Genomic DNA, 18,098 nt, shown 5'->3' on the forward strand with positions numbered 1-18,098 from the left:
TAACTGTTTTGTAAAGCACTGGCTTGCGACAGGAACCACTTCATAGCACTAGCGCATGATGTGTCATTGTCTACGGTGGAATATGAAATATTTCAACGGGTTGTACATTAAACACGGCGCCCATATTTTAGAAGTAGTGGTCATAAGCCCTAGTTAGATTGTGCGTGTGTTATTTTTACTCCAACCTGCAGCGTGACTCCTGACTCGCGCCATGTGACATACTGCGGAATGGGATGCCATGTACTCTACTCATACAACAAACAAAACACAGTGTCTACACACGTTTTGTGTTGCAAGTTTAAGACAATTCGTGTATGGGGATGGTTGGACTTACAAACTGCACTGACAAAACAATAAAGTGGTTGTTGACAAGGCATCCCCAGATCTTAACAGATCTGATGGTTCTACTAATGTTGCAGAAATCAAAATAGATAAGACAGCTAACGCCTTCCGTGTGCGGTTCGATATGCTTAGATAGTCTCGCGCCAAATTAAATGCATTTAGTTTATTTTATTCCACTGTTGCCAATTCTTTACTGTTACTCGTGTGCTTCCGTCAATGACGTCAGTGTAAACCTGTCTACTCTGAGGAGAGAATGACACGATTTAGCAACCAGTGCCTAGCTCAGCAAGATGGAAAGCGGGTAGAAAGTAGTTTCTACTGAGTACAGAACATTCAAGAAGTTACTTTCCTGACACATAGCGTAGTGTATCTTCTCTAGAGCTGTGTTTTGTTCCTGGTAACAAGCAACCACGTCGGTCCGCACAACTGTTTACAATTACAACCCAGACAGCACAACCCGCTTCCATTTCGGTTTAGATTACATTTATAGAGCGCTCACTAACTACCCGTGATGGTTATATATCTATTTTTAAACAACCCCTAATCTGGGGAACCCCAAAAACTTTCATAAACGCCTTTGGCTCGACTGGCGGTGCACTGCAGTGGACACAAAAGCAGAGGAGGTAAACAGCCGCTCGATGAACCATGACAAAGAAGGGAGATATCAAGCACAAGAGTCAATCATGTTGTCAGGATATGGAACTGGCTCAATGTTAAGCACACAAACAGATCCGAAGCTAAAAGGCAGAGGTCAAAAGAAACACACATACAGAAAACAGGTTCGCTTCAAACTCGCAGGGTAACACCAATGTCAGTGGAGCAATGACAGGAAAAGGTTCTAACATCACGCGCTGAGGGGGTGGGGGTGCACTTGTGTTGATTGCCAGCGCTTAATTACTTCGGATTGTTATGGGAAAGCGGGTATTCCCATACTTCAGCAGCCTGGCCTGGGGCAGCAGACGGCGCTGTAAATCAGGAGGGGAGGGCGTGTCGGTACTAGTCGGGGGCTGTGCTTGAGTGTCAATGTGGGGTTATAACCCTCTGCGGATGGTCATCCCTGACCGGTGCTCTGATGTGCACTGCCTAGGAGGCGGACTCCATCCAGCCTTGCTCTCCACCTGCCCTCCCTTGTCGCCATGGTAATTGTTACCCAGTTTACATCCAGCATCGGAGTAGAGTGGCGGATTGTGCTGCGCCCGTGACAGGGGAAGGAAGGCAGCGCCTCTCCGGAACACCTCCCACCGGTGCTGGGGTCACCTCCCCACCCCCAACCCACCCCTCCTTGGTGAACGACACCTTATTGTAGCATGGGGGAGTAGGGGGTGTCCGCATTATCGCTGTCACAGCAGGAGTGCTGCTGAGCGTCACCAGCACGTAGCAAGGAGGGGGCCTCGACTATGCCTTGAATACTGCGCCGTAGAAGCCACGGGTCTTTGTTATGCTTCTCGCTTCTGTGAATGGCTGTCAGGCTCCTGTGTTTCCAGACATTAATACACTTATACACATCGTGAGGGAAATTAACTTTTAGGTAAGCCCCCAGAAACCTTGAGACCACACACATGTATTAGGTATCAGTAGCATTCTGTGCACATGATCCAGCGACATGAAAAAACGCGCCACCCTTGATCCCTATCTAGCGCTGCACACAACGCAACCCGGATTGCGAGGAAGCAGGTGCAGGGAGTACGACGTAATGCACCAGATATGCACCATCAAAGAACAACACATGGGCTCATCAACAAGGCTGCTTTCACAAAGGCACGTATCCCACACTCAGGTGTAATCGAACTCAGGTGTGTTGCTTACCCTTGGAAGCATCTTTCTCTTCTTTGGGCTTCACCACCTTTCCACTCATAGATCCCAGTTTGCTTGTAAAAAATCCCAGGTGAGCGTGAAGCCTTTTCGGATCAGGCTGGTATGAATGTGTCGGTCAGTCCAGGAGGTGTGCGGTCTTCAGCGGCGTGCCACGGCTGCTGCCTGCGGGGAGAGGACAGAGACGGATGAAGGCTGAAGCACAGAGAAGGATGAAGGTTGTACGCGCTCCCTGCCTGGCGGCTGGCTTCCTAGCGCTGAGATCTCATCGGATCCCAAAGAGGTGGGGGCAATGCCTACCTTTCCTCTCTTCCAACCAATGGCACTCCATTTACAACTGTCACAGCCTCATCAACACTTAAAGGAGTAGGCACAGACTAGGAAATAAATAGCAACACGGGGGAAGGCTACGCCAGCCTCTCATTCCCAGACGCCTTTCCCTTTAACTCCCAAACAAAAGGCTGTTGCATTAATCTTCTACGAAAAGGATGATCGCCTGCTCAGTGTGCGTCTGATAAACGGACGCAGGTTACACCGCCGCATCACCCCTTCAGGTGTAATCCCAAGCTTCAGAGCTGGACTAGCGCAGAACAGGTGACAGCCAGCGCAGGTAGACCCCGTGCGACCTGCTGCACCTCTTACCTGTGTTTCTCCCCACAGATAAGTGCGGCTTTAGGCAGAGGTGCTGGCTAGCACACGGAATGCACTAAGCAGCAAGCCCCGAACGCTGGGTATAGGGGCTGCCTGCTGTACTAACGCCTGTCCGAAGGGAGCGTGGCGACGTCAGAAGAGACGGGTCTGGAAATGAGCTGCAAATAACCTCGAGACTCCCTCGCCCGAAATAGAGGGGGACCCGCCTCCTCCCTGACCAGGCCGGCCTCACGCGGGGCATGGGCGGCCGCAGGGACGGACACAAACACACGCGTAGCCCTTGGACCAGCCACACAGACGCACACCCGGGAACAAAGGCGTTAGCCCACCAAGCGCCCACACAGCAATCACATGACACACAGGCACACGGAAAGCAGTGGGGTACTCGCATGACCAGTCACCAAAGCAATCAGACATCCATCTCGGAAGCACACATATGGCACACGCGCACACATGGGCACCTTGAGTCCCACGCAGGTGGAGGCGTCTATGCTCCATTGAGTAAATCTCAGGATAGGCAAGACACGGGCATATGGGTGGTGCGCGCGTGCATGCGCGATGAAACAGCCACTTCCTCACTCACATACGACTGCACCATTTCAAATGTACTGTGCGATCCTCTGAACCGACTGTAGCCAGAGATGTGCACACACTGCACAAAAGGGTGTCCTGCCGCATCGAGTGTTTGACACATAACCGCGTTAGTGCTCCGGGGAAGGTCTTCCGTTCTATCATAGAGTGGAAATGAAGCTCCCAGATACTACGCTTCCACGTGATCCTCACCTTAGGATGACCACCCCCTCCCCCTGGCCATTGAGCACACTGGTTCCCGTCCTGCACCCTTGTGTGGCCGCCTTATGCACTCCTGGTGTCGCAGTCTCGTTTTGTTTCCATTGAACGTATTACGCTAAAACACCTGAAATCAGGGATTTGTAGGTGACATTTCAGGAATGGAGACAATGTCCCCAATGACCTGGTGTCAGGTGGTCACCCTCACACACCATGGCTGCCCTCGTCTTTCGGCATACTTCAATTCCGAAGGAGAGTGGAGAGTATGCAGAAGAAATGCATTTGAACCCAATTTAAATAAAGCATCGCCTTTGTGTGATACAAAGACATCACTGTTAACACACCGCGTTTGCGTTTTATGGATTCCACCAGGGAGGCCGTATTATTCAGGTAAACAACTTCACCCGTCACTCCTGGCTAACTCACGATTGGTGTCCGGGTGATACAGTCGCGAAGAGATGACGCCAGTATGACAAAACACTCCTATAAACCCGGACCAAGATAACGATGAAGGCGTTTCGCCCCCTACATCAAGAGAGGCACTGTTATTTAATAGTGAGATGAGACAAGCAGCCGGGAAGCTGCCACTGGGGGTGCAGTCTGTAAACTGTCCGAATTGGAAGCATGATCTGAAATTGCAATATTCATCAATCATCGGCTCATTTACCTTTTCATTTGACGCGGGGCCGCATGTTTTCAATGAGTCAGTTTCAAACGGCTGCAAAGTCCACCGCAGGGTGAAAAGGTGAGGCCGTCAAACCATCCTCGTGGCTTTTTCCTACTCAAACAAAACAGGCTTCCTGCTCGATATAATTCAGTTTGTTTAATAAAATTAGAGAGGGAAAGAAACATTGCAGATGCAACATAAATGCCAAAACTGCAATTCAGTGGAGGGTTTTAATTCAATTGGAAACAACCACGGCATGCTCTCAAGACGAACATAAGGTTAATTAATCTGCAACCATCTACACGCCGAACTGAAATCTTTCCGTGAAGCATCTCGGTCCTTACAGTAGTTTTTATTTTTCATTATGCTAATTCCCCGTCCCCGTACCAGTGCTTTCTCATTGAGGATAAAAGGGTCAGCCACATCAAGGCAGGCTCTCTCTGTAAAGTATTTGTACTCCAAAACACTCCAATATTTTACTCCTGCCCCTGCATGGCCTTAAAGGGCAGCTGCACCAGCGCCCTGACTTGCTACTCTCCAAGCCTCCACTCTGGATCGCAGAAGAGCGCCCTCCGGTGGTATTGCAGTAACATACACACGGTACAAGAAGGAAGAATCCAAGTATTGAAAAATACACTTAAACTACCCTGAGTTTACTACCTTATCTCCTTCCTCGATCCAGCCCTTAATTTTTGAGAATACACTAATTGACATGAATTGTATTGACATGACTGTCTCAATTCATACCACTGAACACAGACACACCAGCCGACGGTCAGTTTCAGGATAGGAAGAAAGAAAAACATCACTGCCAACCAATGGGAAAATATAAGTGCAGGTACTCATTAAATTGAGCTAGGGGCGTGGCTAGTGGGCGGGGTTAGAGGCGGAGTTAAACATGATACAAAAATACTTCTGTTGAGTATTCACGTTGTCCTTGCATTGTCCTGAATAGTGGTCTCAAACTTTCCATATGTGCAGATTAACAACTAAAACCCTGAACGAGTTAAGCCATCAACAGTACTTTTAGCATTTTCAGGCAAATAATCAATGTGCTCTTGCTGGAGCGGGTAGTACAACATTTTGTATACCCCCCCATTCTGCATGTTTATATTAATCTGAATAATCAACTAATAGTAATATTAATAATTTGTTTGAAGTGAAAACTCACCAATTATATTAACAAAAGAATTACACGTGGGATTTGCATTTTGCAGGGCTAAACTAATTGTATACTAATTTATGTACGCATACTAATGGCAGAAATTAGAATATTGCATGAAATATGTTGCTTTTGTGATGTAATTGTAAGTTGCGCATCACTGGGTGAGTATAAACGCTTTGAATGTTGCTATTATGCTAGATAATTACTTACACATAGGGGAATTAGTGAGGGTTTAACATTTTATTAGCCATTTCTATGTTTTAATTACAGTTTTTGTGTTTGTTTTGCTTAAGTTGACCATTTGGGCCTTCATTAAGATGGCTGACTGAGACGTACAACGTGACTGATGCTGTCTCACGAGGTTTTGGGTGAAGTGTGCATGTGCCACCGCCAGCAACAATGGCCTCGTCCTGACCCCAGGAGAAGATGTTCCCACCAAGGACACCCTGGGAGCTTCGCCAGGACCACAACAATAGACTGTCTTTTAAACCGGAACCAGCAAGTGCGATGACTTAATCTTGCGGACCATGTGAGAACTTTACCGAGTGACCCCAAATCCACCAACGAGGACTGTCTAAAACTGAATCTTGATACATTTTGACATTAAAATCATTATAAAAAGACGGTAGAATAGTGAGGAAAAAAACTCTTAGCTCTTGTCGTTCGATTTGTCTTGCTGCGATTTCCTGACGTTATGCTGACGGAGAGGACGGTGACACTGCTGGACAGCTGTTATCCTGATTCTTTGAGAGACTGAATTGCAGCCTGACTTTGATGAATTTAAAGATTTTTCCACGACTTGACTGACTTAGAGAACGACCAATAGCCAGATTAGGTAAATATGATGTTCTGCGGTTTGGACGATGATTTCCTAACAATTTGCAATTTAATTAGATAAACTATGTTTGATTAATTGAAAATCGTGTTGTGTCGATTATTTGAAGAAATTAGAATAAGAAAAGAGTATAGATAAATGAATTGTATCACTAAATCATATACACAACTAACTGATTCATCACCTAATAAGGGGAATATCACGAGAATTGAAGTTAATAAAAGTATTCAATGTGCATTAGGGTTTTAAGGAAAAGATATTCCTTTCATGTCAGCGTTTGGAAAACTTATCCCTCTGGAAAAACAGATCAATGATAGCGTGAGTGTTTTTGTTATGGGCCCCACCAATGAATATATTTGAGTGAATGTGTTATTACGGTATTTGGTCTGTGACGAAAGGGGGAATTTGACTTTCCACGCTGCAACAGTTTTTCTGGTAGCAGATTGATGGTTGTTATTGTTTTGGTTTGGTGATTATTGCTTGTAAATTGCTTATTGATTATTGGTTATTGATATTGGTTTATATATTAACACTCTATGTTGAGTCGCGCAGAGTTCTATGTTGTTTGCACGGCTTCTGGGATGTAGGAAGTCGGAAGTTTGTAATGGTTCCGTAGTAGAGCAGAGGTAAGCGCTGCTCTCGGGAAAGACGGAATTGTTGTTGCCCTGTAAGTACACAGGAAGAAACGTGTAACGATTGAAGTTGCACGACGCATTGTCTGGGTTCGATTCGGTGACATCGCCGTGTGTTGCCATTAGAGACATTGTCTGTGTGAGAGAAGTGTGTATGATAGCGAAGGTCGCTTGTGAAATTTTGGTCTTAGGTACCAGGAGTCCAAATGGCATTCCGATAACGCTTATCACTGGAAAGGTAACAGGTGTTCTCTGAGCTTGCTAGAAGGATAAAGTAGAGGGAAGTGCTACTTTGTTAACGTATGTCATAATTCTGTAGTAGGACAGACTGTTCGCTGTTCTCTGGAAAGACAGGATTCTGTGTGCATTTTCTCGTATGAAAGTGCATGAATGCAAAGGCATTCGGGTTAATTGTGAAACTCTAGTTTTATTTCTCAGGAGCATTGGGTCTCCAACTATGTCTCTTAATTCTGGAGAAACGGTTAGCTAATCCTTGTTAGAAGGGTAAGGTAGAGGGATGTGCTACTTTATCAAAGGAAGTAACGATTCCGTAGTAGGCCAGAGGTAAGCGCTGCTCTCGGGAAAGACGGAATTCTCGTGAGAAAGGTCTATTGCTATTCCTTGGTTAGCGAAGCAGACAATGGTGGTGTTTTTGTGTTGTTACTAACAGAATTGTAAATTTGAAACAAAACTTACTGAGTGGATTTTGTGAAGAAGGGGTAGACAGGAGCAGGAGCTGCGGCAGCGGCTGTTGACGTCAGAACGACCGCGCTGGGATTGGCCTGTCAGTCAGAAACATAGAACGCTCCGGATTGGTGCGTTAGTGTGCGCCGCGCTAGGAGTGGAGAAGCACAGGGTGACGTAGACGCTCCGTATTGGCGCGTTAGTGTGAGTCACGCTACAATTGGACAGAATAGCAGTACAGTTGTAAGGAGAGACTAGCGATACACGGAAGACAAGAAAATGTATTACGATCCACCAGAAAAGGAGAAAAAGTCCTGGTTCGGTAGAATTAAAAAGTGGTTTAAAAAGGACAAACCGATTGTAACTAGGGAAGGACAGTTACTTCCTCCACCGAAAACTCCCGCATCCTTTATGATTGCGAAATATGGATATCACACCTGTATTTGGTTAGACAATTGGGTCAAGTATACTGAAAAGGACGGAGTGTTAACTTTTCCAGAACATGGTTCATTTAATTTGGCAGTTTTGAGAAATTTAAGAGAGAAAATGATGAATTTAGAACCAAGACCTAGACCGACACAATTTGAAGCATTGACAGAATGGAAAGATGAGAGGCATGACCGAGAAAGACAGAGAAGTGGCAGAGGGTATAGGTACATGTTTGGTAGGTCATACGGACATGAGACTCATGATGATCGAACGAGAAGGTGGCGGAATGCGAGTATGACTGAGGGTTTGTTTCCCGTAAGAGCTGCAGGAGAGAATGAAGGAAGAAAGTGCGTAGAAAAAAGACATAATGTGGAATTGAGAGGGTATGGAGTGAATGAATCAGAGGATGATGTTCCTGATGACATGTTCTATAAAAATCCACCCCCATATCGGCCAGAACCAGAAATATTAACCCCAAGTGCCCCAATGAAAGAAACAGTACGAATCATAAAATTGGAACCAGAGTTCCAAGATTTGGGAAGAAACAATTCCATTAGAGAGGTAGAGAAGAAGTCCGGAGGTAAAATACATGATGAAAATTCTGCAGAACTAGCAAAGACAACCCTAGAATTAACAGAGAAAATAAGAGAATTGACTAAAAATCTGGAAGCTGTAACAGTTCCAGTAACGATAGGTCCAGTAATGCCTATTTTTGATAAACAGAAAGATAGCGAACAATGTTTGACGGTCCCTTACAAAAGTAATAAACAGGCTGAACAACCAAAAATGAGTCAAAATGATAATCCATGGAGACAGACAATGAGTATGTTTGAACCGAATGTTTCAAATAACCCGTTTGTAGGTCAGAACTGTGCAGAAAGGCTTATGACAATAGTTGAATCAATATCAGAAACACAAAAGGATTTTGGACAAGGAAATGTAGAGAAGTCAGTAGGACCATCTACAGAGGAATTGAGTGAATGGTTGAGAAATTTGCAGAAGAAAGACAAAGAAGCTCAGTCAATAGATGTGGCCAAACTATGAATGGTACTGGAAGAATTAACAGTAGGAACTATCCCTACGGAAAAGTTAAAAACTTACCAAGATGAGGAATTGTTATTTCTGTGTAAAAGCATAACGTGGAGAGCAAAAAGTCTCCATGAAAGATTAGAAGATGGGTATGGATATCGAAAAGGTGAAAGCCCTACAGAAACCATATCGGGTGGATTTCACTGAAAAGGACACTGAAAATATGAATACCACAGGACGAATGAGTCAGATTAAGGAAATAATTATTTTGTTGAGAAAATGGGGGAGATGTGGACAAATGGAAAAGTAGATAGTATCAAAAACGAGATGATAAAACCTTTTCAGCTTTCCCTGTTAGAGAGAAAGAGAAGGTTGTGACAGAATGCCCTATGAGAGAAATTCCAGGAGGAGGATATGTACATGTCCCATGGACTAGGCAAGATATTTTGTCCAAAGCATTGTGGATTGATCTAAATAGCTTATTCGACATAATCGTACCAGCAGATTTATGGTGCGAGTTGTCTTATGGTTCTCCTCTGTGATTCGTCCCTTGCATCACCTGATGTGTTTTTAGGCTTCTGTTCTCTGATTGGTTTGTCATCTAATCCTACTATGTATTCATTTGCCACAATCGCTAATCTCATTTCCTATTGGTCAATTCGTTCGTATCGTCCCATTGACCCCCTCTTTTTTTAATTATTATCTCCCTTTCTAAAAACCTTATCATTTGTATCGTCATATATATCACAAAAAGTTTTATTCGTCATATTGGACATTTTAGACCATCAACGAGGGACATTTTCATTCACCCGTGTTGTTATTATATATATTTGTACTGGGTCCCGTCGGCGATCCTTGTATTACGATTCTGGTAACTACTGAACTCCAGTGTCTTTCAAATCTACTCTCTCTATTTTCAGGTGATGCAAGGGACGAATCACAGAGGAGAACAGAGATAACCATAAGACAACTCGCACCATGTGACGAAGTTAAACCAATGGAAGGGCGAGATAGATAGATTAAAATAGGAAGTCAGGAAGAGGGAAAAATGACACCACTCGGATTCAAACACCCTTTCCCTCCAGAGACGGATTCGCTCGATTACAAGAGGTAAGAACAGACGTAGAAGGCTAAATACCTAGTAAGGGAGCAAGAGATTAAATAATAAGCTTTGAAACTTCAGGTTTTCATCTGAAATAGACTCTAAACGATATATATAATTTCCACGTTTAGACCCACATGTATAATAAGGAGGACGTAAAGCCTCGTGGAAGTGGGCCCTCGCATAAACACGTGTTGGCATCTCAACAGCTATAGAGGGGAGCCTTTCTGATCGTCTATCCAAGGTAAATTGATAATGCTTAATACTTGTTGTTCCGGTTTGAGGGACTTTAAATTAAGTTGAACAAATACATAGAGAGGCATCATTAAGCGAATAATCAAACCGCATAAATTTATCACCCATGTTTAGCTCATCAAGAGACGGACCAGTCTTTTACAAAGAAAAATAAAAACAGAAGAAGGGTAAATTTCGGGTGTTATAATCGTCCAGTGTAACAAAATACGAGTGACAAAAGTACGCACAGAGTCCACCGATAGCAAAGGTGAGCAAATATGAAATGTGATTGTGAAAGAGGTAGACAGTTTTAAGGTGGCGAAATTATATAACATAGTATGCAGCCCTGACAGGGAATGCGGTCGTATCAGATAGACTGGTGCAGTAAAGTAGAGAACCCGCCCTCAGCAATCATTATTATGATGAATAACAAAATGCTGAACTGAATGTGCTTAGGAAATTTAAAGACAGTTTTCCTTCTTAAACAGTAAGAAGTGGAATGTTATCACTCTATGTAAAATTTGGAACGCAAATGTTGATGGATAGGGCTGTATCATTCGCGTGATATGTATATAAAATTGTACAACGAGATTGTGATAGTGCCCCATATCCCGGTTAAAATGAAATTAAAGACATATATAAATGAAGGGTCTGACTAGAACAGAAATTAGAGGGGCAGACCAGTAGGGAGTATATAAATAGTTTGTTATTAAAAAAACTGTATATGTCTTTTTAGTTGAATAATCAGAACTTATGTTTGTCCTATCTAGGAACAAGGAAATAAAATTAAGGACATTGGGAGACAGTAAAACTGTGTCTTGATAAAGATGGTACGAATAATGTAAAACCATCGAAACGCGTCGACGCCTTTTCTGAAAGCACAATCCTATGACCGACACAGATAAATCAGTAACAAATCTAATGAATGTATAATAAGCTGTGATTTCGAGTCTATTTTGATGTGCACCTGTAAAGAATAAGATCGTGTCTTACATATTGTCTGTCTCCATTATGCTGGTCATAATTGCGATTTTATGAGGTTATGTTGAATTGTAAATAGATTTGATTGATGTGTATTGTATATTGTTTTCTATTAATTGTGTTTTAATGATTGGAGTTAGAGATGTAATTTTATTGACAAGACAACTATTGAGAAACATTTGTCTAAATAGAAGTAAAAACTTTTCGTACTGAATTTAGTTTATGATTGTGTGTTTCATCATTAGTCAGAACGTATAGAGGATACAACTACAAGAGCAAGGGAATTCTTTCTTTTTCTGGTTACAAGTACCTTATTTCCCTTGTGAGCTTTAAGGGGTCCCTCTCTTTTTTCTTACTACTCTTGTTACCCCAGTTGTATCCTATCACTCTCTCTTATCACTCTTTCTATTTCTAATCTGCCCTCTCTGTGCCTCTCTACCTCTTTCCTTAACCGTCTGGATGTCTTCCACATCTCTGTCTTCGCTTACCCCTTCTGCCTCTCTACCTTTTCTTACTTTAAACTCTCTGCTCCTTCCCCCTCACTCTTCACCTTCACTCACCCACATTTCCCCTCCTCTCCCCTCAGCAGGAGGCCCCACGGCTGGCGAGCTTGCACTGGTAGGCAGTGAACGATGCAGGGTCTCGAGTATGTACAGAGTCCTGCAGGGTAGAGGTCAGGGGGTAGAACAATACTGGCCTCCAATGGGAAGGTCGGATGGCCTCCCCCACCTCACCTGGGCTCCAGGGAAGTTGCTTAAGCCATCTTCACCACCTTGTCCCCGCCCATCATGGACTCAATGTCCAGGCGGGCGGGGTGGAATTGCAGGGACAAGTGAGTCATGAGAAAGACAGTCATACTCCAGTGGGAGACCAAGGGGTCAAAATGGCCCTTTGTGCCTGCGTTCCTCCATGGACCCAGCATCGATACCTGGCAGCTGATGAAGACATGGAGAGCCTCCATCTGGGTAGGAAGGGAGAAGAGGCCCTCTTGCCTCTGCGGCAGGCCTCCAATAGGCGGTTCAGGCCCCATCAGGCTGCTTGCCAGCCCGATAGGGCAATGTCCAACATGCTGCCAAACAAACGGCACACAGCTGGCCCTCAGGCACCAGTCCAGTGCCCACCTTATTAATCTGACCCTGAGTACTGGTACTCTCCTTAACAGTGGAGAAGTGCCGGTACTCAGCTTGGTAAATTTAAGAAGTGCCGGTACTCAGTACCAGTGAGTTCTGGCCCATTTAAAGCACTGCTGCCAACATCCACAATGTTTGAACCATCCAAACAAACCCCAAAACGACACCATACCTCTAGACGAGTACCTCTGTCCAGAAGAGGGAGCGCAAGACTGGACTGGACTGCAGAAACTACAGCGAATGAAATTGACTCTGGCAACTGATTAACCAATGAAGAAATTACACATCACATAGTTCTGCAGATCTGTGAAGGAGGATTTGTATGTCTGAAGACATCAAAGCTTAGGATGCCCAAACCATTGAAAGATGCATAAAATCAGGGCACAAGTCATAAGCAAGCACTGGCAAAGCCAATAGGTCTTTCCTACAAAAGAACTATTGGCTTTGGTGTGTTTTTGCCATGTTGTACACCAGTGTGGCTCCTGCTCAGCATGGCTAAAAGTTAGTGGTGTGTAGTGTCCTAGAGTGGAGTGTGGGAGTAGGATGTTGTAGAGTTAAATAGAGGTGAGTGGAGTCCATTGGTTCAGTGGCAGAGAGTGTCGTAGAGTTCTGTGTCATAGAGTGCAGTGTCGTGGAGTGGTGTAGAGTGGAGTAGCATAGAATGGAGTGGTGTAGAGTGGAGTGGGTGGAATAGGATGGAGTGAGTTGGAGCGGATTGAGGTAGTGGGGTGGATTGGTGGACTGGATTGGGGTAGAGTGGGTTGGATTGAGTGGAATGGGGTGGTTTGAAGTGGGTGGACTGGGTTGGGTGAATTTGATTGGAGTGGGTTGAATTGAAATGGGGGTGAGGTGGATTGGGGTGAGGTGGATTGGATTGCGGTGTATTGGAGTGGATTCGATTGGTTTGGGGTGGGATGGATTCGATTGGGATGGGCTGTATTGGATTACAGTAGGGTGGCTTGGAGTGTCGTGTATTAGAGTGGTGAGGAGGGGGTGGATTGGACTAGACTGAAGGGGGTGGATTGGAGTGGGGTGGATTGGATTGGAGTGGGATGGATTAGATTGTATTGGAATTGGGTGGATTGGAGTGTGGTGGGCTTCATGGATTGGATTGAGTGGCATGGACTGAACTGGGGTGGAGGAATTGGGGTAGAGTGGGATGGATTGGAGTAGAGTGGGGTGGATTGGGCTGCAGTAGAATGGGATGGATTTGATTGGGTGGCACTCAATGGGGTGGATTAGATTGGAGTGGATTAAATGGGATGCAGTGAATTTGATTCAGTTGGGGTGGACTTGAGTACGTTGGATTGGACTGCAGTGGGGTGGACTGGAGTGAGGTGAAATGTAGTGGGGTGGAATGGAGTGCAGAGGGGAAGGGTGAATTGATGTAGGGTGAATTTGATAGGCGTTGGGGTGGGATGGGGTGGATTGGAATGGAATAGATTTGATTGCAATGAGGTGAATTGGATTGGAGTGGGATGGATTGGATTGAGTGGGATGGATTGGATTGGGGTGGATTGAATTTAGGTGGATTGGGGTGGGGTGAACTGCATTGTGGTGGGGTGGATTGTAGTAGGGTGGGGTGGGGTGGAGTGCAGTAGATTGGATTTGTCTTGTTTGGGTGGAATGGATTAGATAGGGTGGAATGGATAGTGTGGGGTGAATTGGATGGAATTGGGGTGGATTGGATTGGGGTGAGGTCGATTGGATAGGGTGAGTTGGACTTAATTGGAGTGGGGTGGGTTGGATTGGAGTGGGGCAGATTATTTTGGATTGGAGTGGGACAGAATGTTTTGAATAGGAGTGGGACTGATTGTAGTGGGGAAGATTGTTTTGGATTGGAGTGGGGCTGATTGGAGTGGGGCAGATTGTTTTGTATTGGAGTGGGGCTGATTGGACTGGGGCAAATTGTTTTGGATGGGAGTGGGCAGATTGTTTTGGACTGTAGTGGGGCAAGTTAGTTTTGGATTGAAGTAGGCGGAGTGTTTCTTATTGGAGTGGGGCAGACTCTTTTGGATTTGAGTGGGGCAGATTGGTGTGAGGTAGATTGGAGTGAGGCAGATTGTTTTGGATTTGAGTGAGGTGGATTACATTGGAGTCGAGTAGAGTAGATTGGATTGGGGTGGGGTGGATTGGATTGGAGTGGGGTGGGGTGGATTGTGATGCATTGGAGTGGGGTGAATAGGGATGGATAGGAGTAGGGTGAATAGGGATGGAGTGGGTGTAATAGGGTGAGGTGGATTGGATTGGAGTGGTGCAAATTGGAGTGAGTGGATTGGAGAAGGGGCAGATTGGAGTGGGGCAGATTGGAGTGGGGCGAATTGAAGTGGGGCAGATTGCAGTAGGGCATATTGTTTATGATTGGAGTGGGAGAGATTGGAATGGGGAAGATTGGAGTGGGATGGATTGGAGTGGGGCTGATTGTTTTGGATTGGAGTGGAACAGATTGAAGTGGGTACATTTTATTGGATTGGAGCTGGGAAAATTAGAGTGGGGCTGATTGGAATGGAGCAGGTTGTTTTGGATAAGAGTGAGGCAGATTGGAGTAGGGAAGATTGGTGTGGGGCAGATTGTTTTGGATTTTGAGAGGGGCAGATCAGAGTGGGGCTGATTGTTATGGATTGAGAGGGGCAGATTGTTTTGGATTGGAGTGAGGCAGATTGTTTTGTTTTCGATTGGAGTGGGGCAGATTGTTTTGGATTGGTGTAAGGCAGATTGTTCTGGATTGGAGTGGGGCAGATTGTTCTGGGTGGGAGTGGGGCAGGCTGTTGTGGATTAGAGTGGGGCAGAATGATGTGGGGCAGATTGTTTTAGATTGAAGTGGACCAGATCTTTTTGTATCAGAGAGGGGCAAAATGTTGGAATGGGGCAGATTGGAGTGGGGCAGATTGTTTCGGGTTGGAGTGGGGGCAGTTTGGAGTGGGGCATATTGTTTTGGAATGGAGTGGGGCAATGTTTTTTAGATTGGAGTGGGCAGTTATTTTGTACTGGATTGGGGCAGATCGTTCGAGTAGAGCAGATCGTTGGAGCGAGGCAGATAGGAGTGGGCAGATTGTTTTGGATTGATTGGGGTAGAGTGGAATGGGGTGGATTGGAGTGGGTCAGAGTGAAGTGTGGCAAATTGCTTTGGATTGGAGTGGGGCGGATTGAGTGGGGCAGATTGTTTTGAATTGGAGTGGGGCAGATTGTTTTGGATTGGAGCGGGGCAGATTGTTTTGGATTGGTGTGGGGCAGATTGTTTTGGACTGGAGTGGGGCAGATTGTTTTGGATTGGAGTGGGGCAGACTGTTTTGGATTGGAGTGATGCAGAATGGAGTGGGGCAGATTAGAGAGGGGCAGATTGAAGTGGGGCAGATTTCTTTTAGATTGGAGTAAGACAAATTGTTTTGAATTGGAGTGGAGCAGATTGTTTTGGATTCAAGTGGGGCAGATTGGAGTGGGACAGATTGTTTTGGAGTGTAGTAGATTGTTTCGGATTGGAGTGGCACAGAATAGAGTGCAGAATCTTGGAGTGGGGCAGATTTTTGGGATTGGAGTGGTCCAAATTAGAGTGGGGCAGATTAGAGTGGGGAAAATTGGATTGGGGCAGATTTGATTGGGGCAGATTGGAGTGGGGCAGATTGCAGCGGGTGGGTTAGAGTGAATGGAATTGGTATGAGTGGTTTGGATTGAGTGGGGTGGATTGGATTGGTTTGGGGTGGATTGGATTGAGTGGGGCAGATTGGAGCAGGGTGTACTGCACGATTATGTGTTAAAGCATCATTTCAGAAATGATACAAAAGTAAGAAACAATGTTGTTTTAAAAGAAGATAAACAGTGCCCACAAGCAAAAACAAAAGAAAATATGAGTGCCAAGTGAGAAAAGAAGACTATAGAAAATACATCTTTGCAATTTTGTTTGTCCTGCTGAGCACATTTTTGCCAGTCACACGCCTTCTATTTGCAGGGTACTAACAGTTAACTAGAACAAATATAGTACCTCAATCACTTCGGAACCGGTGGACGGGCCTCGATTAATATGAACCAATTAGTGCTTGGTCCCTGCTCCACAGAGATGAACAGAAATGATGTTAGGCCTGCAAAGACAAATTACAGGCAGTGAAAAAGAGTGTGATGCAAGACAACAAATGGCAAGCAATGAGCATGCTTCAAGCCCTTTTTTTGTTAACAACAGTGTCTCGCAAGTAAAGACTCATGTGCTAGCTTTGGCTTTTGCAGGTTCTCACACGCTCTTACATACTCAACCCTAAAAAACAGGAGTGGAGTTACTAACCAAGTTAGGCAGTATGCATGTGACATCATGGCGCATGACATCACAGTGCATTAAATCGCACGTGGCATCAGAGGAAGTGGTACCACAACCCATGACCTCACAAGAAGTGACACCACAAGAAATGACATTAGATATTAATACCTCACACATATGTTTAGCGTGTCAATCATGAGTACATTTGAACACATTTCCATATTTAACAAATTAGATTTTGCCAAAAAAGTGATGCAACCCCAATGCAAAATCTGGGCCACAACTTACATCTATTTTTTAAACCCCTGCCATAAAGAAATTGGCAACACGGAGAAATATAGCAGTAACTCTGTTCTGTTTAATTGACTGCAAGGTCTCCATTTTAAACATGTTTATGAGGTTAAGGCACTTGCTGCAGAGGTCTTTGTGTGCCCAGTAAACATCAGAGAATAATTATAATGCTAAGATAACTATTTGCTGGACAGGTCTGTGTTTTGTCTAGTCCCAGTTATGAATCAAAGTAACATAGAAGTTTAATTTGTCTCCTGCAAAGCACATATGTAACACGCTTATGAGATTTAAATTTTAGGTAACTTGATAAGTGGGTTACTTCTTTTGACACAGAGATCCTTTTGTTGCTTGCAGTTTATATATGTGAAAAGCCATATAGGAAACATAGTAAGTAGTGGACTATCTAGTTACCATAAACAATTATATAACCACCCAAAGATAATTTAATGTCAAAAACCCATTTTTTATTTATTTTAAATTTTATTCGTTCATCATCTTTTGATATAAAAATATTTTTCTTTCTTTTTCCTCTCTTGTATTTTCCTTATATGTTATAAAAAGGCAAATGGCAATGATATATGCATTACATTAAAACAAATATTGTTCTGTGCATGTCCAAACAGTTATCACAGTTGCACAGTTTGTCTATAAATGGTAGTCTCATAGATTTAGTGACTCTTCAGTCTGAATTAGTGCACATATGTAATCAATCAGATGAGATCATTTGACAGTTGAATCAATAATTTGAGGACACTATATACATTATTCAGTGCAAACATGTCGCTTTTTTTTTACACTATATATATTATTCAGTGCAAACCATGTCACTTTTTTCTTTTCAAAATGGATTATTCTTTCACCTTTAATTCAAAAAGTACATAGATACAAATAAAGACAATCCTATGTCATGCCTAAGGGTGTCATCTTACGCAGGTTTCGGCCTTGTGCCTTCATCAGGTAGCCCTGTGTAATATGAAACCTTATAGTTCACCGGTAACTCCTGATTATTTAGAATTGGAGTGGCTAGACAAAAGTAAACCATAATAACGAATATTTTCAACATCAGTGAACCCATACAC

General features: G+C 44.2%; 1 protein-coding gene across 6 annotated transcripts in view; it reads right to left on the reverse strand.

The window, feature by feature from the left end:
- The window catches only part of FGF13 (fibroblast growth factor 13), a 984,800-nt gene that overhangs the window by 909,750 nt on the left and 56,952 nt on the right, over positions 1 to 18,098 (reverse strand). For 2 of the 6 annotated variants that reach the window (XM_085607978.1, XM_085607973.1), the window contains exons 2-3: positions 16,462 to 16,558; positions 2,149 to 2,319 (exon numbers count right to left, since the gene is read on the reverse strand). In XM_085607978.1, coding sequence (XP_085464104.1) covers positions 2,149 to 2,197 — 49 coding nt within the window. In that variant the 5' untranslated portion in view covers positions 2,198 to 2,319; positions 16,462 to 16,558. Of the gene's footprint in view, positions 1 to 2,148; positions 2,320 to 2,454; positions 3,096 to 16,461; positions 16,559 to 18,098 lie in introns of those variants that run through there. The other 4 variants (XM_085607974.1, XM_085607975.1, XM_085607977.1 and 1 more) reach the window with 4 other exon arrangements.

This window comes from Triturus cristatus, chromosome 5_2, assembly GCF_964204655.1.
Source record: "Triturus cristatus chromosome 5_2, aTriCri1.1, whole genome shotgun sequence".
In the NCBI taxonomy this organism is placed as follows: Eukaryota; Metazoa; Chordata; class Amphibia; order Caudata; family Salamandridae; genus Triturus; species Triturus cristatus.